The 22,048-nt window shown below is 32.7% G+C and overlaps 1 protein-coding gene across 2 annotated transcripts in view; it reads right to left on the bottom strand.

Annotated features, from left to right (window-relative positions):
- The window catches only part of LOC145279882 (phosphatidylinositol 3-kinase regulatory subunit alpha-like), a 140,331-nt gene that overhangs the window by 95,603 nt on the left and 22,680 nt on the right, over positions 1-22,048 (bottom strand). Inside the window, exons 1-3 of one of the 2 annotated variants that reach the window (XM_080131342.1) lie at positions 12,231-12,405; positions 9,738-10,105; positions 1,185-1,430 (exon numbers count right to left, since the gene is read on the bottom strand). In XM_080131342.1, the coding sequence (XP_079987468.1) occupies positions 1,185-1,430; positions 9,738-10,059 (568 nt within the window). In that variant the 5' untranslated portion in view covers positions 10,060-10,105; positions 12,231-12,405. Of the gene's footprint in view, positions 1-1,184; positions 1,431-9,737; positions 10,106-12,230; positions 12,406-22,048 lie in introns of those variants that run through there. The other variant, XM_080131341.1, reaches the window with a different exon arrangement.

Genomic DNA, 22,048 nt, shown 5'->3' with positions numbered 1-22,048 from the left:
CAGTATTAATGCTGGAGTCCCTCAAGGGTCCATCCTGGGCCCAACTCTCTTCCTGAACTACATTAATGATCTTCCAAATCACATCTTTACATCATTTGTAGACATTTATTCTGATGACACCACTATCTATGGTAACACATCTAAGACCGTAAATGACCAAGTTCTCTCTAATTCTCTCTCCTCTGATCTTGAGCAAGTGGTACAATGGGGAGAGAGGTGGCTGGTTACTTTTAATGCACCTAAAACCAAGTTTTTATCTTTACATCATCAACGCTCTGATCTCCATCTGGCATCAATTGAAATGAATGGCTCTCGTCAGGTTTTGACAAGCTTTTGGACTTGACCTTTACTCCTGATCTTAAATGTAACACATACATTGCCAAGGTCGCTGGAAAAATAGTAGGATCTTTCTATCAATCCAGTAGATATCTCACTGCTGATGCAATTCTCTATTTATATAAGAGCCAGGTACATCCAAGGATGGAGTACTGTTGCAACATTTGGGCAGGAGCTGCTAGAAAGGACTTATCCTGCCTTGATAGGGTTCAAAATAGACTTTGTAGGGGATGTCCTTTTCTCTTCCCTGCAACCTCTTTCTCACAGAAGAGATGTTGCAAGTTTGTTTCTGCTTTATCGTTATTTTCATGGCAAGTGCTCGCCTGAGCTCCAATCTATGGTCCCCCCTCGCCAAACTTTCACAAACACCTGTCTAACAGAAAACACTAATTTCCCCCACTCTTTATCTGTGCCTAAACCTAAACGTAGATTCCACGAGCAAAGCTTCTTTCTTAGAACTGCATGCCTATGGACGTTTTCCTGCTTTCCTGCTGATTACAATATGGTTGTCTTCAAGTCTAAAGTAAACAAGTTTTTGATGAGCCGTTCCATATAAGTTAACAAATTTACCAAATTTCCATTACTAACGATTACTATATTGTCCAATTTCTACTGTACACTCTTTAACCCTTATCCTCGAGTGGCCTCTTGGTCTTGATAAGTGGTGATGCCTATGTAAAAAAAATAAATACAATCAAAAAGCAGTTGGAAACCTACAAAAAAATTATGATAAATCGGCTTTCAAAACTAGGTCCCCCTATCTGTATTTGTCCATTTTTGCCCGTACCTAGACATTTCTATTGCTGCTTTATAACAGCATATAAAACCTATATCAATTTTATACTTACCAGCTCTCTTTTTAACCTGGGTAACAGAAGCAGTAGTTGACTCTATAGTAGTAGTAGTAGTAGAAGAATCAGAAGCTGTAATAGTAGTAGTAGAATCTATAGAAGTAGAAGTTGTAGTAGAATCTGTGGTAGTTGTATCTATGGTAGAAGAATCTGTAGTAGTAGTAGTAGTAGTAGTAGTAGTAGTAGTAGTAGACGGAGAGGGAGAAGAAACCAAAGGTTTCTCCAATGATGAGGGAGTTTCATCTGAAAAGATAAGAAAATATTAAAATTATGTGTATTGCGGAATATTTAAAAAAAAAAAATTAATTTTTTTTCTGACCACAGAATGTCAATGTAAACCTTAAACAAGGCACTAGAATGGTATAACCCATCTGCAGTATACAATCAGGAGGAAAATCCCCAACTGGAAGAAAGAAACCATCAACACCCTATTGGTCATGTGGAGAAATGCACTATGCTTGTTTTTGACCATTTAAAAAAAACATACATGCCAACATTTGTTCACATTGTGGGCACAAAGACTGATTTTTTGAAAAAATAACCGTAACACTACCAGGATAAATACTTTATAGCTAAGATGCAAAACCCATATAAAAATGCCAAGATGTTTCCAGAAGTCCATATTGAATTCAATTTTTGCCACTTTTAATAGCATTAAAAGCGTATGCTGTATTTTTGAGGACATCGGCAATATTACATACCTAATGTGCTTCAACAAGTCATATCTTTTTTATTTGTTGGTCAATTCTTAAAAGAATTACATTGATGAAAAGAGAATAGAATAAACATTCCAGTGATGTTAATTTATTTTTCTTTTATGCGTTCAATATTTTTATGCTCCAAGTTAAAAACGAAAAAAACGGTAAGAATTTACGACAGCAAAAAGAGAAACTGTTTTTTCAATGTTTACATTTCATACATTATGTTTGGATACATATGTGTGGGGTTAAATTTGATTGGATATGACTGAAATTTTACAGGCTATATAAACAAAGTCTGTCTCTATTGCTGTTTGATTTTGATTTTTACGACCACAGGAAGCAAAGTTACGACCGAGCAAAGTTGACGAAGAATATTTCAAAATTGATAAGATAAATTGGTATATATCATCCATTTTCATATAGATAATAGTTTCAGAATTATTTTTGTGTATATGTAAATATTTGATAATTATTAATTGTGCAGAAAATTCTTTAAAATGTTATCTTCAAATTGCTTAAAGGGAAACGCTGACAGCAATGGTTAGCTGTGTGCTAACCATCGCTGTTAGCGTATTAACGAATTTGTATTCTCTTAAAAATACAAAACTTTTTTCTGCTTTCAAAACGAAAGCAGAAAAAAACCCGTTTTTTTTTTTTAACTAAAGATATCTAAATAATAATAATAATTAGGCGGTTTGATAAAGAATTTCATTGTGATGCATTTTGTAAATTTTTACCTTCGACCTTTAACATTCGACCATAACATTTTTCTTTAAAATGACTATCTTTTAAGGTTTTCAGGTATGCTGAAAACGAATATCGCATTTAAATTTTTGCAAATAAGTAGCTTTCCGGATATTAAGCAATGTCATTTCTTATGTTACTGCTGGTGGCCATCTTGGTATGTGTATTTGCGCATAGTTTCTCGGGGTTAGGTTTGCACGCTCGCACGTACCAAAATGACCACCAGATAACATAAGAAATGACATTGCTTAATATCCGGAAAACTACTTATTTGCAGAAAATTTAAATGTGATATTTGTTTTCAGCATACCCAAAAAGCTAAAAAAAAAAAAACAAAGTAATCATTTTAAATGTTAAGGTGGAAACAAGGTAAAAAATTACTGTTTTATTTCTTTGTTTACATAGTTGAATTTTCAGTAAAACAACAGAATAGAAATGACAAAAATTACCATCAACTGGTGAATATATAGTTGTTGCTTATCAGGATTCCTGGTATCCTGGCACTGTGAAAGCTACATCGAGGATTCATGTAGAGTATAATTTATGGTTGTATCTCAGAAAATAGGGGTATATTTTGGGCCAGATAGAGAGGATTTACAAAATTAAAAATTGGACTGGTCCCAAAATGCATAAGTTCTGGTCAACTATGGGAATTTCCAGCTTTTACAGAAATCCAAAATCTAGATGAAAAATTTTCTTTGATTTATTTCTGAGATTAATTCATATCTACTCCATTTTTTTTCTTTGAGAGGAGTAGTAAATACCGGCCATGAATGCTCTTTAGGCATTCAATGGCTACACCCAGATTAAGCTCTCCTTTGGTGAGGAGGCAGGAAAATGCCTGCTCTCAATAAAGCTATATTTAAATACCACTATAATACTTAGTTTTGTTCATGAATAGACACCCACTGTATGATAACATGTGCCAGTTTAAAAAAATTCAATTTGTACATCTGAATTTATAATTCATGGCTTATAGTACAGAGATACATCAGATTTGACTGCATAATCAGAAAGAGCACACAATTTTACATAAGAGTGCCAAGGCGAAATTACCGAATTTCTTCACATGTTGAGGTCCGTAATTTAGCCCACTTTTTCTAAAGAAAAATGTCCACGAAAAGGCATAAATTTTGGTACTTAAAATTCTCATAACTTTTGAACTACTGATGGTATTTGCATAATTCAACCGGTTTTAATCATCTTTTCATGCAAGTTGATAAAATAACAATTATCTAAAAAGAAAAAATCAACTTGTAAGGCTACTTTTAATGTAAATTATGAACCGTGTAGAAAATACATACTAGCAACAAGCCAGTAAATTTTCAGTTCAATATCACTTTGATTTCACATCCAACATAGGAATTGTTGGGAAAACCAACTCTTAAGAATACAATTCATGTTGCTTGTAGTGCATCAGGAAAAAAGAACTAACATCTAATGACTCTTTTGAAGGAAAAAATTTACAGGTATGTGCTATGTTTCTGCTACATCAATACTGAATCTTCTTGGTTTGGATTTTTGTTCTTCCCATATTAATGCTAGAGCAGATGCGGAAGCACATTTCAAGAATACACTTAAGGCAAAGTTCAGCAATGTTTTTCAAGAAGGTCTTGGATGTTGTCCTAAGTAACTTTAAAACTGAAGTTAGATGCAGAACCAGTTTCAGTTTACCATACGCAGCTTTAGCTACAGTGGAAAAAATATTGGACCGCCTTTAACAAAAAGGAGTAATCCAACCTACAAATTACTCATCCTGGACAGTATCTATTGTTATTGTGAAGAAGGCTAATGGTAAGGTATACCTATGTGCAGACTATTCCATAGAATTGAATAATACCCTGGAGACACATCAGTATGTGCTACCTGTACTGGAAGATTTGTTCTCAAAACAAAACAGTGAAACTTGTTTTGTAAAACTGGACCTTGCAGCTGCATATCTACAAATGGAAGTTGATAAAGATTCCTAAAATCTTCTCTCTATAAACACTCACAAAGGATTATTTCAATTTAATTGTCTTCCATTTAGGGTCAAGTCATCACCAGTGATATTCCAATATGGATGCAATGCTCACAGGATTGCCATGAGTTTCTGCCTGCATTACAGGTACATCCCAAAAGGAATTATGTGTTATCTAACTTCCATACTGGATCGAATTCAATAATATGGATTTCATTTTAGGCCAGAAAAATGCCAATGAAATACCTTGGATCTTTATTGGACAAAAATGGCCAAAAACCAGATCTGGATAACATTCAGACAATAAAAAACATGGCAGATGTTTCAACACTACAATTCTTTGTAGGCCTTGTAAGTTATTATCATTCTTTCTTACCAGAACTGCACAAGTTACAAGGCCTCTTAATTGTTATATAAGGGTTTCATTAAAAGTGAGTCTTAGAAAGAGAGTCTTTTATTAAGAGGGATGTTGTAAGAGAGAGATGTTGTTGTAAGAGATTGTTCGTTTTATAAATAGATTCATATTTATAAAAATGTTCATTCTTAGATTTGTAATGGACGCTCTTGGAGTGTTGAGACAGTGTTCAGACAGTCTTAGTGTTGATATGAGATGTGTATGTGATGACATTTTATAACACATATATATAGACATATAATAACAATTTTCACTTTACCTTTCAGTAGAATCATAACACAAAGACGACGTTTTATAAAAACACATGATGGGTTTATTTCTTCTCACGACCGGCCGTGGTTTTCATCATCAAGAATTCAAAGCTTCACATATTAAGTTTCAAAGTGACCGTCTCGCTTCTAGACGTTCGAATCAAACTGCAGACTATCGTCTGTCGACCTCAGACTCTCTCTGACTCTCCCCGTTTCTCCTTCCTTAACTCTAAAGTTTTTCTATCTATATCTAGAACTTCCCATTTTTCCATGACGTCATACACATGTTAAAACATGTGTCTTCTTTTCACGTGTTCTGGACATACGTGTCCAAAACTTTTTCTTTTTTTACAAAAGGAATTTTAACCTATAATCAGTAACCTATATTTCCAATATGTTAAAAACATGTTTATTAAATTATCTTGTAGCTGTATTCTTTCAATTGAATTTTCATAACAAAATTGACAGTCTTTTCTTGAAACTATTTTATCTCTAAGCGGTTTTACATTCCATTTTCTAATTCTTACACGTAATCTATTTCTAAACCTAAATTACGAGGTTCGAATTTCGTCTATTGCTATTTCATTTTCATTTTAACTAAATCTCTATTTTTATACTTATATGAAAAGGGGACAGCCCTTATCATGTAACATTAATAATCTTTTACAAAAAGATACTAAATGGAACTGGACAAGCACATGCAAAGAATCATTTGAGAAAATCAAATCACTTCTTTGTTCTGACCTATTGCTTACACACTGATTCATCATTAGACATTACTGTGGTGACTGATGCTTCAAACTATGGAGTTGGAGCAATAAACAATATCACATAATTTTCCTGGTGAAAGTGAAAAAGCACATGCATCAAAATCATCTATGCCAATTGAACCAAAATATAGCCAAATCGTAAAAGAGGTTCTAACAATTATCTACGTGGTGAAGAAATGTAACAAAATGCTCTATGGCCATTATTTTACTCTGAGCGCAGACCTCCAGCCACTACCATGTATTTTTGGTTCCAAAAAAAGAATTCCAGTCTATACAGCAAACCGCTTACAAAAATGGACAAGTATGCTTTTAGATTATAACCTTTCCATAAAATACCAACCAGGAAGCAGATGTGTTATCTCTTCTCAACAAAAAGCGGTAGAAGACACTGTCTACAAGTTGTCTCTGGACTCGTTTCCACAGTTAGATCACTAAGTAGTGATCTGTCATTTTGGAGATGACCCAGAAGGCTAGACACAGATACATTGTTACAGAAAGTTCTACATCTTTATTTCACAAGTTGATAAAAGAACATGCACTAACCAGCAACTTCAAACATTTTTTTTCAGTGATCTGTATCAGAGAACTCTCCTTTTTTGCTGAACATGCTGTCCCATTCAAGTATATTGATGTAACAGATAGGGACCCTATGATAAGCCCCCAGAGTACTACTAAAATGAGTATCTCCACCTTTCTTCATAGTTAGAACATTAAAAAAAAGTTTCACACAAAATATTTTTACTTCGTTTCAACATGAAAAGTTTGCTAGAAATGATGTCATAATGTTCAAAATTTGAGATGGTGACAAACAACTTCAGAGTTTTAATATATATATATATATATATAGGGGGGAACCAAAGACATATCTAAGGATTCTTAAAATGGAGACTTTTCAATATAATAAAAAGCTAGACATAAAAATAGAGAGATTTAGTTAAAATGAAAATGAAATAGATTAGATGAAATTCGAACCTCGTAAATTAGGTTTAGAAATAGATTACGAGAGAGAATTAGAAAATGGAATGTAAAACAAACCATTGTTTAGCTTAGAGATAAAATAGTTTCAAGAAAAGAATGTGCGTTGTCAATTCTGTTATGAAAATTCAATTGAAGGAATGCCACTACAAGATAATTTAATAAACATGTTTTTAACATATTGGAAATATAGGTTACTGGGAATATAGGTTAAAATTCCTTTTGTAAACAAAGGAAAAAGTTTTGGACACGCATGTCCAGAACACGTGAAAGACACATGTTTTAACATGTGTATGACGTCATGGAAAATGGGAAGTTCTAGATATAGTTAGAAACTTGAGAGAAACTGGGGGAGAAACTGGAGGAGAGTCAGAGAGAGTCTGAGGACGACAGACGACAGTCCAGACATGGACATTCGAACGTCTAGAAGCGAGACGGTCACTTTTGAAACTTAGAATGAAGCTTTGAATTCTTGATGAGAAAACCACGACCGGTCAGGAGAAGAAATAAACCCATCATGTGTTTTTATAAACGTTGTCTTTGTGTTGTAATTCTACCAAAAGGTAAAGTGAAAATTGTTATTATATGTTTTGTATATCATGTGGTTTAAAATGTCTTTACATACACATTTTACATACACAATATGAACACTAAGACTGTCTGAAGACTATCTCCTCACTCAAAGAGCTTCTACACTTCTAAGTATAAACATTTAATATATATATGAAAAACTTCATATCACGAACAATCTCTTACAACAACATCTCTCTCTAAGACTCTAAGACTCACTCTTAATAAGACTCCTAAATATAAGACGGGTGGAGCTTAGGTACAAGAGGAAAATATATTGAAAATAGAAAATATATACTAATGCATATAGATTTATTGATCAATTTGAAACAAGGGAATACAATACAGTGTGCAGGGTTATAATACTTATCAGAAGATGAAGGAAGGTGCTAGGTAATAAGATAAGGATGTGACGTCTAGCAAGAGGTATTTTAGGGGATTTGTATAGGCTGAATATATTAGATGGAGGAGAGAGGGTTGTCTAAAGGATTATTAGACAATTATGGTATTTTAGAGGTTATAGAATGGCATTAGTAGGATTGGGTAATAGAGGATAGAGAATGTGTATGAGTAGGTGGAAAAGTACATTCTGATAAATTCATTGAAATTGACAAGTAGATATCTTACAGCCAGTGGTAGAGTGTAGACAGGGCAACCCTACAGACACTCACAGCTGATATTGAAGATTTCATGGAGTTTCTGGTGTATGGAATAGATAACCTTACGATCCACTTTTTCGTAGCCAGGAGTCAGGCTCAATTCCTCATGCAAAGAAAAGATGAGATCACTGAGGAAGAGTGCATCATTCTTCTGAAGTTTGCCAAAAATTACCATTACATGGTGTAGGATGAAATCTAGGGATATCACTGGAATAAAGACCAGTGCACCATACATCTTGTGGTGATTTATTTCAAACAAGATGGAAAACTTCAACATATTTCTTTGTGCATCATATCTAATGAGCTTGACCATGACACCCCTTTCATCCATGAATTGAAGAGAATTATCATGGCATAGATCAAGATAAATTTGCAATACATTAAAAGAACTAAATACTTCAGTGATGGCTGGCTGATCAATATAAAAGTTACAAGGATTGATGCATATGAATGCAGTAATGCATATGTAATCTGTTGAACCATCAAAATTCCACTGGCGTTTAAGATGACAAAACCAAAATTTCTGTAAATACATGCAGGGGGAGAATCATTTTTGGACACTCATTTGAGATCCATAAGCCTGTGGTGAAAGAGTAAAGCTATGTTTTTTCAGCTATTTAGACCAAGAGGATTTTTTGTATTTATTTGTCTAACTTTTAAAAGCTATTTTAAAAGTTAGACAAAAATTTTCCAGCTGAGGTAGAGGATACCTCTGTCCTCACTACAGTGGGAGACCCTGAAATATGAGCAAATGCTCTCACTTGACATTCTGATGTTTTCAGCAAAGCTTTTGGAGTTTTTGCTCTACTACTGACGCAGATCACACAAGTCTGTCACAAATATTGCAATTTTCTTAAACAGAGAAATTTTGAAAAATACCAAATTTCAGGGTTTAAATACACCAGAAGAGTGATAATGCCAAGAGATATTTTTGGATTTTATAAAAGTTTCATCTAAAAGTTGTTTCAGGAAAAACACCACAGTTATGCTTTTTGTTGCTCCGCTTTGGAGGGCTGATGACCTCTTAAAAAGTGCCACATAAATTGGTCAAAACAAGGTCTTTCTTTTAATTTGGCGCTGTTCTATGGTTTTTGGATTCCTTGAAAACATACTTGGGTGAAATTTAGACCCAAGATGATTATTTTTAGCCCCAAAACTGCAAATTTTCTAAAACATCCGGATTCCAAAATAGGATGTCGTGATGCACCAATTTCTTATTTCCGGACTAAAATTAACCCTCTGAAAAAAATGGATTCCTTTATTCAAATATAACCAAAAATACAGATTTCTCTTAGTTTTTAACCTAAATTTTATGAGGTGTTCATAAGAAAAAATCTGAGAGGAGTGGTGTCAAGGCTGGATGATATGGGCTAGAATGTCCCTGAAATTTATATAAGAAATCAAAGAAGAATGAACAGCAAGAGAATTGCTTTAGCACAATTGGTTGACAAACTTCAATTATGGAGAAGGCACTCCAAAGAAAAGTAGATATTTCTCATACTTACATTGATTGTTGGGATTTGAATCCTCAGCATCAACACTGTCTTTACTTGCCAGAACATTCATCGGTCGGGGAGGGAGGTTTGGAGACTGGGCAGGAACTTTCTTTAAAAATTTGACAAAATTTCCAGGAAAATACCCAAAAACATTTTTTTCCACATTTCGACCTTGAAACCAACCATCAGGATTTTCAAGCGTTCCTTTTAAGTTGAATTTAATGGGGGTCTTGACTTCAAGGGTATCCCCCTTTTCCATAAGAATGTCCTCGGTGTCATTTGGCTCTGGAGTATAGTCAAATTTGGCTACGTAGGTGTAGATTTCCTCCATGGCGCCAAGATGTTCATCAGAGCAAGAGAAAGCGATTCAATCAAAGCTGGAAAAGAGAAAATAAAAAATTCATTCAGATTTGTGTGTTTCTACTAACAAACTCCGCAGATATCTTGGCGCTAATGAAACTAACCCACACTCCTCCATCCTCTCTAATCACTTTAACAAGCCTGGTTATCTCCCACTTTGCCCTAAGGACTTAGACATATGCATGAACTTGGAGTCTATACTTGAAATATTCTCTACTTGACTAGAGAATCAAAATAAGAATCAGACGACCAGGCCTTCATATGCTTTAGACTTAACCTGCAACATAGCGTCAGCTATGTTTATTTTTTCTACAGGTCTCCCTCAACCCAGGACTGCACCCTAATCAACCAAGTCTCAGCACTCTCCCTTGATACTAGCATGCAAGTACATGTATTTGGGGACTTCAATATCCAACACATTAATTGGCTTGGTTTCTCCACTTACACAGTAGCATAACACATAGCTTTTCTATATCTTATTCCCTATCACAGACAGTTATGCTTCTGACTCGTCTCTCAGATTGACAAGACCAACAAGCCCCACTTCTAGATCTATTTCTGACCACAGTTCTCGATGATTAACAAATGCTCATAGCCCACTCTGAAATGCTGATCATGCTGTGATAATGGTAGAAATCACCCTAAACTCTTATCCCAAAGCTGAACAGCCATTGCTCAAAATGACATGGTACTATCAGAAAGCTGACTTGGAAGTCATCAGGGATCTCATCAAAGATGCCTCATGGGGAAATATTCTTTCTCTGCCTGCAAAACAGTGTGCACTGAATGGTTCAAAATGGCAATTGAAGCACATGCTCCCAGACTGAAGTTCTATAGCAAACCCCACTCTCCTCAATGGTTTACTTCTACTTCTACAGCTGCCATTACTCAAAGGCAGCATGCATACCACAGATGATTTATCCGGCATAAGTCCAAACAGACAAAAGTTCATAGAAGCTAGAAGAAATAGCGACAACGAAAGGAGAATACACCAAAACCACTAGAAAACGCATTGAAGCGCAGAAATTAGGAACTCATGATTTCTGGAAAATCTACAATAGTATAGTAAATAATGGGCAATCAACAATTCACCCACTATCCCACAATTATGAGGTTGCTTGCATGGCAACTCAGAAGGCTAATATGCTTGCCAGTCAGTTTGCCTCAAACTCTACATTGGACCCAACAAACCACTCTCTCCCTGGTTTTTCTTTGCGGACAGAAACCACAGAAATCACCCCTTCTCAAGTGCAAGATATCATCAAAAACCTACACGCCTCAAGAGTATGTGGACCCGATTTCATCCTGGTTGTACTATTAAAAAAATGCCTCACTAAGGTTGCTCCAGTTCTCTCCAAATTTTTCAACAAATGCCTTAATGAATTTTGCTTTCGTGACTGCTTCTGTGGTACCAGTTTACAAGAATTCTAGCAAAAGAACTGACCCATTAAATTATCGCCCCATTAGCCTCCTCCCTGTTTTCGCCAAAATATTTGAGTCTATAATTAATCAATGCTTTAGTCAACCACCTTACAGTACCTAAACTTCTGTCTGACCAACAATATGGATTTAGGCAAGCCTATTCTACTGCAGATATCCTAACTATAATCTCTGAACGTACATACCATGCACTGGATAAATCAGGGGAAGGTAGGGCAGTAGCCCTAGATATATCTAAAGCTTCTGAGAAAGTATGGCACGAGAGTCTTCTCAGGAAAATCAGATCTTATAGTATTACTGGATGAATACTTAACATAATTAAATCCTTAAGTAAGAGAAGAATCCAGGTTGTCCTTGATGGACGTACGTCAAAACAATATGATATAAATGCGGGTGTACCTCAGGGGTCGATCCTTGGACCTTTATTATTCATGATATTCATAAATGACCTCCCTGATAAAATTGTCTCTGAGATAGGTATATTTGCTGATGACACCACGCTCTATGGCAGGCATAAGGGGAAAATGAATGAACACATATTTAAGGCAATAATGGAAATCCAAGAGGAAGACCTCCAGTCTGTAGTGGAATGGGGACAAAAACGGATGGTAACATTCAATACTGCCAAGACTAAGCTTATTTCCTTCAATAATTACAAGAAACCTTCCCAACCACTAATAGCTATGGCTAATGATAAATTACCTGAAAGTACTTCATTCAAACTCCTCAGTTTAACATTCACTGAGAACATAGAGTTGGAACAGAGACATCGAGATCATTGCCAATATTGTATATTGAGGAGTCCATCCAGAAGTAAAGAGTCTTCACTGAATATGTTAAGCATTTATCCATGATATGAAAATATTTGTAAACAGAACTGTGGGTAAAATGAAAACAATCATTGAATAAAATAAATAAATAAGTAAATAAAGCAGTTAATAAATGAGAGTTCGTTTTGCAAAGAAATATGCAAATTAGTTAACATTCAAACACTGTTTGCATAAACAACTAAAATTATTAGAAAAATGTTTTTCTTATATCAGGAATAAGAATTAATCTCACTATCAATGCAGAAAATGGATCAACTTTTAACAGAGGAGAGGAATGGAGTTTGAGATGGATAATCAAAAGTTTTCTCTTATGAACTCTCATTCTCCTCTACTCAAAAATAAAAAGATTGCATTGAGCCATATTAGATTTAAATATTACAGAATTGATAAGAAAAGTAAATAAAAATATTTAAAATCAATTTGATAAAAAAACTAAAATTGAATGAAAGGTTGCTTGATAAGAAACATTTTAAACTATTTAGAAGTTAGTCGCATGCTGTTATTTATTTTTGCAGCTTCTTGGGCGTTTGCATAAGAAGCAAGTCTATTCTACAAAATCAAGTTTGGAAAAAGAGGAATACAAGAAAATAATAGAGTCAAGATCAAAGTTTTTGTGTTCCGACTTCATAGCTCTGGTATCTTCAATACCCAACGTTTTTTAAGCATATTAGTTTTTGAAATTCAAAACCAACTCAAAAAGGAGAAACCATGCAGTTCAGATCTTTTTTATTATTAGTATCCTTATTTCACACTGTTTTCTTGTAATCTAAATTTAGTTCTTAGAATTAAAAAGTCCTTTATCTCTGGTTTCATTTTTATTAAAGTTATTCTTTTTTTTCTAATGGGATACAGATATATCAAAAGAAAGGATCTAATACTTAGGTTTCGAAAAAAATCCTGTGTTTTTGTCAATGACATTGAAAATATTTCAATATGGCATATAAAATAGAAATAGTTTATTTTATATTCTACTTTCTTAATTTAAAAGGAGTTGTTTGTATTGTTTAATGTTTTATATAAATCAGCTATAATGATATAGGCCGCCTTAATTAGGAGTTTTATGAAATAAGTAGATTTAATTACATAGTGGAGACTGTCAAAAATAGAGGAGCCAGAATCACAGGTTTTGTGTTGTATTCTAATTCCACAAACAGGAATTTAAGTTTAGATTTTTTGTTTTATGGCATACTAACCTTTTTTTTTAGTTAGTTTGTTATTCATTGTGGAATAGATTCATTAAACACAATTACTTTCAAACCGATGTTATAGTTTTATAAATTTTATTTTCGTTATCTCAAAAAACATTTAATGTGGCCACATAGCTCTTGCAAAACAAACACTATCAAATTAATTTTGGTAGCTCAATTAGCCACCCAATTATGACTTAAAAATTTGGTGGAAATTAGAAAATTTTCCATCTTATGTGCTCAGGTTCAGAAGACAATTTTTACAGTTGATGACAAAAAATGTGATGAACAAGTGAAAAATCTAATCTTTACAAAACTGTCATCTTGTGGTAAATGAAAATTAATCAGAATTGAAGCAAATTAAGTCAGCCTAAACTTTGAGTAAAATCTCGTTAGTTTTTGAAAAAAAATGTACAAAAAATGACAAGGAAGTACAAGTTTGTTCATATAAAATTCATTTCAACTGCTAACACATTGAATGTTCGTAATATGGTTCATAGCACATTACAGATCAAACTATTTTTTTCTTTTATAGTAAATCAATAAAAAAACAACTCAGATTCAGGCTATATAAAAATAGACAGAAACAATTTAATGATAAAGCAAAAAAGTATTTTAGTATTGCATTTAGTAAAGTTTTTTTAATATGAATTTTTTGCGAAAGATAACTTAAAACTTTATTATTGATGAGTGGCTCTTTTCCTTTTAAGATAAGACTCTTTATGTGAATAGAAACACACAATACCAGACACACCAACACAAGAAATTAATAGCTTGTCACACAATATAATCCAAAAAACGAACAAGATATTACAAATTGAATTTGAAAGGAATTTTACTATATTCACTCATTTTTGTACTTTAAAATAGGTTGATTTGTGATACTTAGTTACATCATAAATGCCAGAAATATGCAAAATATTGAATCTGTAAATACCTACACAACCATAATAATAATGTAAATATGCAAAATACATTGAAAATTAGAACTTCAGAACATTTTTTGTTTATTGTATATCTTCACCCACTTAATATTTAAAAATAATTATATGAAAAAGAAAAAACTAAAGCATAAAAGAATTTGAAAAAATACACAGTTTCTATGGTAATTGAAAAATGCAAATTTTGTTTATAATTATCACTAACTGTACCCACCCAACATTGCATGGGCATATTTTTTTTTACTTGTATTATTTAAAATAAGATTTTGAAAGTTAAATTTAATTATGGTATCATTTGGTTATCAAATTATTAATTGAACAAAATTGTTACAAAATTATAGTTTTGTTGTTTTAATCTCTATTTATAAAATTATTGAATGTAAATGGCTTATATTATTTGGATTACTATTCTCATCTTGGTTGTTATTTTGACAATGTTTTAGCCGATGCAATCGCCATTCTTCTGATGCATCATGTCGAACGTTAAAACCAATACAGAATTTCGAACTTTATGTACTCTCTGGACGTAGATAGTTGCACAACAGTTAAAGATTTTGATTAACAGTAAGTTCTATCAGCCAGTCTTTTTGAGGTTGATGGTTCAATTCTTATTATAGACAATAGTAACTAATAATGATACAATAATTATCACTTTTACATGGTAATGGCAAATAGAATGAGAACAATCCACTTTTATGGAGTTAAATTGAAATTCCGCATAAATTACAGAATTTGAAAAGACGTATCTGAAGATGGACAGAAGTTACATTGTCCAAACATGAAAATAAAAAAAAAGCAGAACAGTAGTTTGAATAATCGAAATTAAAATCAATCCACATCTAAAAAATTCTGAAATTTCCAAAATTTTTCTTTTTATTAAATGAGGAAAAGCTAGTTTAAAGGACTTTCTATACTACAGTTAAAAAAGTTCTAAATCCCTTGCAAATTTTAAAGAGTCACAAAGTAATTCATACCTATTAACAAACCTAACAGCTGAATAGTTAACAAGAAATGTATTCTAGAGTTTTGATTTTTATATCTATTTTTAATGGGATATTTTAAATTTGTTTTAGTATTTTAATTTTAACAAATAAATGTAAAGGTAAATAAAAAACGTGTAAGTCTTGTAGAGATGAGGACCACACATCAGAGAAATTGTCAATTTCTTAAAATTCTTCAAAATAATTTTCAGATATCTACACTGAACAGAGATCAAATTTTGTTAAAGATCTCACCAGATAATTAAAAAAAAATGTATATATACTGTATATACTTATCTTACTAAGATAAGTAATGTAGCTTAAGCAATGAAACCATGCAACAAAACAAGACCAAAGAATTAGTAAAATGTAATTCATTAGAAATTTCATTTGATATTAGTCTATGGACGATGGATAGACAAAACAAATTCATGTCTGATATAAACATTTGATATTTGCACTTAAGATTTAAATGTATTCTTGTTTTCTACATAATTCTATCTAAAATGCTACATAATTCTATCTAAAATATGCTATACTATTTTTATTATTAACCTGATCTGGTAAAATATATTATTATTCACCAAAAATCAATTACTTAATAAATCTAGTTTTTAAAATATTTAGCAACTAAAAAATTATAATAGAGATTCATGTATGTTATTTGCTTCATCAGTATCAAATTTAATTTTTTTTAATTAGTCTAAATTAGTTGAATTTAAACACATTAAATAAAAAAGTTTGGACGATGACATAAACGAAATTTGTTCAAGCTTTAGGAAGGATGGAATTACCTCTTGGCTATAATTAATTTATAGTTAACTCTGAGCTGGAATCTGACAGCAGCCCATTTATGCATTAGGGTAATTTCATGTCAAATTATTCAAGGTTAGAAACACATATCCACAGATTTCATTGTAACTTGCATCACAGATAGATATCATAAAAACTAAAAGTCCTGAAAAGTTGAGCATGTAACTTCAAGTGGTTGCCTATTTAGAGCATTTTTTGTTTTACGAGATGTTGCCTAGGTGAGATTTTTAGAATTACACTTTCTATAATATTATCGGTTTAAAACAGGATGTGACCCTGAAAATCCACTCAGGTATGTTTTTTCACCTGAAGAATGCAAAAATGGTATCATATTTGCTCAGAAATTAAGTCTTCTATGTGATTTTTATCAGATTTTGACATTTTTAACATGTGCACCAATATGGGAGAAAAAAGATATGGTATTGGGTATTTTCTTTTTGACATTCATGCAGGACTATAGGAAATATCTCTGGACCAAAACAATGGTAAAAAGTTTTTTTTGCTCAAAATGCCTATTCAAAAGGTAGGTCTTTTTACAACAGTTCAGGAATATCCTGTTAGGGGAAACACTTTGGGTATGTGAGATGCAATTAGGGAGACCATCAAAATGCATATAAAACTCATATTGAAATAAGTTTTAGAAAGTAAAAGTTAAATAGTCTCACAATGGTCACATATTTACAATAAAAGCGAACTTAACAAAAACAGCTTACAACATTACATCAACATGGATTATTTTCATCAATTTTAAATGATAAATTTTGAATGGTTTTACTTATAACATAGATGAACTAGCACTATTGGTGTTTATTTAGTAACTACACAGAAGTTCTAATGGAAAAAGTTTCAGGTCCACCATCCATTGAAAAATGACCAAGTGGAAAATCGTCAAAATGTCTCATAAGCAACAGAGCGTTGGTTTAATCTAACCAGAATTATGTAGAATTACACTGCGTTCCAATGAGTATGCCAACTATGGCTACTGAACCACAATAGCTAATTAAATATTGATCATATTTCTTTTAATATGTTGTATGACAAAGTCTTTCTTTACCGTTTATGTCTGCATTAGTTGGTGGTTAATTTTTTTCTGTAAACTATGTCCCATACATAAGGGAGCTGGATTAATGGACTACAACAAACTCAAAATAATTTTTAATTAAAACCCAATTGTATACTCAATTAAAATATATGCATATTGGTGTATTATATATAGTGGTTGGTGCAATTTGTTTATTCTGTATTAAGGTGTCTGGAAAGTCCTTAGCATTTTAAAAGTATGGATTTCTGAAGATTCTTGTTTACTTAAATCACAGATGAAACTTAGCAGGTGTTACACATATTTTTTCTATTGCTGACAATTTTTTTTCAAATTACTTTCAGATACTCCTTATTACAAGAAAATGGATTGCAACAAAATTTCATGTTCAGGTAGTTATGTTTTTTCTTCAAGAAAGAAGAAACTGCTGCTAAAACTTTCAAAGAAATTTGAAGTGTATGGTGACAATGCTATAAGAGAATTGAGTGGTTTGCAAAATTTAAAACAGGAAATAAAAGTTTTGAAGATGACACAGTGAAGACCCTCAAAATTTTATATGGATGTTTTGAGACAAAAATTGAAGAAAATCCAAATATCACAGCAGGAGCATTTGCACAAGAGTTGGAAGTTTAAAAAAAAAAGTACAGATCATGGTCATTTGCATTAAATAAATATTGCTAAGAAAGGAGAAATCTTACTTATATCTTCTTTGTGTGCCTAAAATGCTCGGAACTTTTTGGACAACCTAATATTAGGCAGCACATGATCCTTTGAAAAAATTTGTCTCATACACAACAGTTTCTGCTGTAATGACATAACCAGGTTGAATGAAATTCGTATGTTGGATAAACCCCTTTACTAGAAGTGCCATGTCCCCTACACAACAAATTGTTAACGTTGGAACAATTCATCAAAATCAGAATAGGAAACAAAAAAATTGGAGCCTAATTTTTTTGTTTCCAAAAACCAATTCTTTTACATTTTTTTTAAATGTAATTTTCCATTACTTGTTAGAAGAAATAGGAGATTGATCAGACAAGATGGACACAAACTACACCTGTCAATTTTTGGTTCCCTGATAAAAAAAAAAAAATCCGAGATCCATGGGCATTTCTACTGTTGTTTTACAGTGTTACTCTTCAGTCATGTTCATAGTGTCAAAAGGAAATTAAGACACATAACTGGAACACTCAAAAGTGACCTGTCGACTAGACGTTGTGTATACTGAAAAAGAAATCAAAGAGAAAGCAATACAATTGAATCAACTGCATGATCTGATGAAGGAAAAAAAAAAAAAAAAAAAAATCAAAGAAAGCTTCGACTGACAATCAAATTCAAATCATGACACTTGCTCCTGATTCATGGTCTTGTGAATACTGTTCCAAATTCTTCAAGGTATCAAAGTATGTTGTTCTAACTGCCAGGGAACTGAAGGCGAGTGGCATTCTCTTGAAACCTACCCTCTAACAAAGGGAAATAACTATCCACAGACAGTGAATCGGTAGTACACATGTATGAAAATGATAAATAGGCCCTTGCACTAAGACACAACCAGAGGTAGATAAAGTCTAAAGAGATGACTGGTAGTAGATAAACGATTATTTTCGGCTTGTAATTGTAAGTAATGCCTAGTTGTTGCATTGTACCTAATTGCAGAGGAAATTACAAAAATGGTCCGAAAGTGACTGTATTTCTTTACCTAAATACAAAGAATTATTTTCCAGAGAATTTCTTGTCAGGGAAATACAATAAAGTAAGTGATATTTAGATTTAACTGTATATTTTTTAGTGTCTCTATAAAAAAAAGAAAACAAAGCGCCTGTCTACCAGAAAAAGAAGTTGAAAAAAAATTTTTTTTACTCTGTTAAACAAATCAATTTATATGAGATTTTTGTAAGCTGGTAGTAATAATAAAAACATTTGAGTTATCACATTTTTTTTAGTTGGTTTTTGAGAAACTTTTTCTTAAAACATGTTGGATTATTTTGCTTTTAACTGCATATTTTCTTAGTGTTTAAAAAAGTGCATATGTTTACTATAGAAATTTGAAAAATATTTTTTCTCTGTTAAAGAAATCATTTTACATTAGATTTTTTGTAATAATAAAAAACAAACATTTTCATTAAGTTATCAGTCATACTTTTTTTAGTTAGTTTTCAATAAACTTAGTAAACTTTTAGCCTCAATCGTGACTTTATGATAATATTCTATGTTTTTTTATATCCTAGTTTTTAAGAGGAGTTTAACTTATGGCATGCTTGTCTTTTAAATTATTATTTTAGGTATGTGAACTTCATTTTTAATTGGAGGACACACAAAGAGAGATATTAGCATTTGATGAAAAAATTGGTATCACTATTTGTGTAAACCTTACAAAACCATGTATTCAGAATGATGCTATTTTTTGAAACTGTCCCTCATAATTATCTTCAACCACCTTCAGAGAGTCACTAAACTCCAACAAAATTCTGCATTTAAACATGCTTTAAATCAAAGTATTGCAGATGAGTTAGCATACAAACAATGGAATGCATTTCATAGCATTGATGATTTAGAAGAGAAATTAAATTTTCTTGATAGAAATTAAATTACTGGCATATTATTAAACAGCAAAATACACTTTATATGCCATATTATTAAATGTGAAGAATAAGGGATATAGAACAGCAAAACAAAACTCAAAATGTAATTTCTGTATTAAAATTAAACTTGTCATTTCTGTTACTAACACATGACTAATTTAAATATCTCAATGTAATTAAATTCTTATATGAATAGATAAACCTAATGGCACTGAATATGTTACTTATTCCAGTGAAATATTTTCTTATTCTATAAATGCTCCCATAGAGAGTATATATTGTTAAGAAACATTAAAAATGTAATTTTACCATGTTATTTAACCATCAGAACATAAACCTCATCAACCTCTATGAATTGTGTAATTGAACACAATTTTCTTATGTATATTAAACGTAAGTTCAAGTTACTAGTGTAGAAAGACATCACAGTATCTTTATTTGTTGAAGAAATTCATCTAAAACCTTATCTTGATTATAAGAGTGGTAATATTGTTGGTTTAGCCAACAATAACAGTGAAGCTGCTACAAGTGAATTTGCTTTTATGCTTAGCAGTGTCTTCTCACAATATAAGGATGTTGTGCATGTTATTCCAATTATATTTCTTCTGAAAACTTGTTTGCCCTAATCAAACGTTTAATAATTGGCTTAAAGGGGATAGGATTTAGGGTATTACCTTAAATTCTTTTGTAGCCCAGCAAAAGCTTTCAGTTGTATATCCACATCCAGTTATAAAGTCTAGACCTCTTTTCCATGATTCAATTCGGTACATATATTAAAATGCATTAAAAACAGCTAAAAAAAAAGTCAATGCATGATGTTCCCAAAATTTTGTCATAATGAAAATCAGGAATTAGATAACATCCAAACCGCCCCATTTTCTAGCTTATACAAACTTTATGCCCTGGAATCTCAATCACTTTTTAAATATTGTTACAAATTAAATTCAAAAGCCTTTTCTCCTATTAAGCTTGAAAGGCAAAATGTTACTTTGGTTTTGCAAATTTTCAATGAATACACTATTCAGAGAAATACACTATTCAGAGATTGCTGACCTTAGGAAAGCAGGAATGTTTGACAAACTATGCAGATACTGCAAAATACAGATATTTTATATTTGATGGAAAATACTAAATATTATATAAAGGTTGTTAGCTTCGTAATAGATATACTAATCCACTTAGATTAAATGACAATTATAGATTTCTCTCTATTCTGTGACTGGTTAGAATTTTGGAATAGCATTCCTGGAAGAACTAGTAAATTAACCAACAAAACATACACAATTCTAGAAGGACTAAGTACTACATAAAAGAATTGAACATGATGCATATATTATGTTATATTCGCATATCCCTCTATATTTTTTTTATTTTTTATTTTTTTATTACATTTTCACCCCAAACAAGGCAAATTGCCACTTTGGTTTAGGGGGCTACTATCAGGGGCAACAACTACTGGGGTACTATGTAGGGATTTGGGCAGCAAGGTGTCGGTTCACGTTACACTTGAACTTCTGCACGTCAGTACTGTTGGGGAAGCAGGGACCTGGGATGGAATTCCAGAGTCTAGCGGTTCTGGGGAAAAAACTATTGGAGTAAAAAGATCTTTTACATCTAGGGATCTCTACAGTGTGGGGGTGGGATTTAGTAGCCTGTCGGGTTTGTCGAGGGTGCACACGTCGTGGGGGCACAAGTGATTGCAGTTCGTCAGAGCATTCACCACTAAAATACTTGTAGAAAAGGCAGAGGGATGCAACATTTCGTCGATGGGACAGAGGCTGAAGCTTAGATGCCAGTTCAGGGCCTATCAGGTTTGCGACTCTCTTTTGAACCTTGTCAAGGAGCGAGAGACTAGTAGCAGATGCACCAGCCCAGATGTGGCAGCAACACTCCATACATGGGCGAATGGTGGCCTTATAGAGGTACAGGATACTTTCGGGTGTTAGTAGATTTCTAGCACGGTAGAGAGAGCCCACCTTTCTTGCAGCGGCCCTGGCAATGCCTTCAATGTAATTGTTCCAACTCATGTTTCCTGTGAACGTTAGGCCAAGGAGTTTGAAAGATGGACTCTCAGATAAAGAGTCATTGGCCATTGCTATGGGTGGTAGAGAGGGTTTCTTGTAATTATTGAATGAAACTAGTTTAGTC

The sequence above is a fragment of the Euprymna scolopes genome, chromosome 7 (genome assembly GCF_053919585.1).
Source record: "Euprymna scolopes isolate OS-2025 chromosome 7, ASM5391958v1, whole genome shotgun sequence".
Classification (NCBI taxonomy): Eukaryota; Metazoa; Mollusca; class Cephalopoda; order Sepiida; family Sepiolidae; genus Euprymna; species Euprymna scolopes.
Note: the sequence above shows the minus strand (reverse complement) of the source record. Positions and strands in the feature narration are given on the sequence as shown.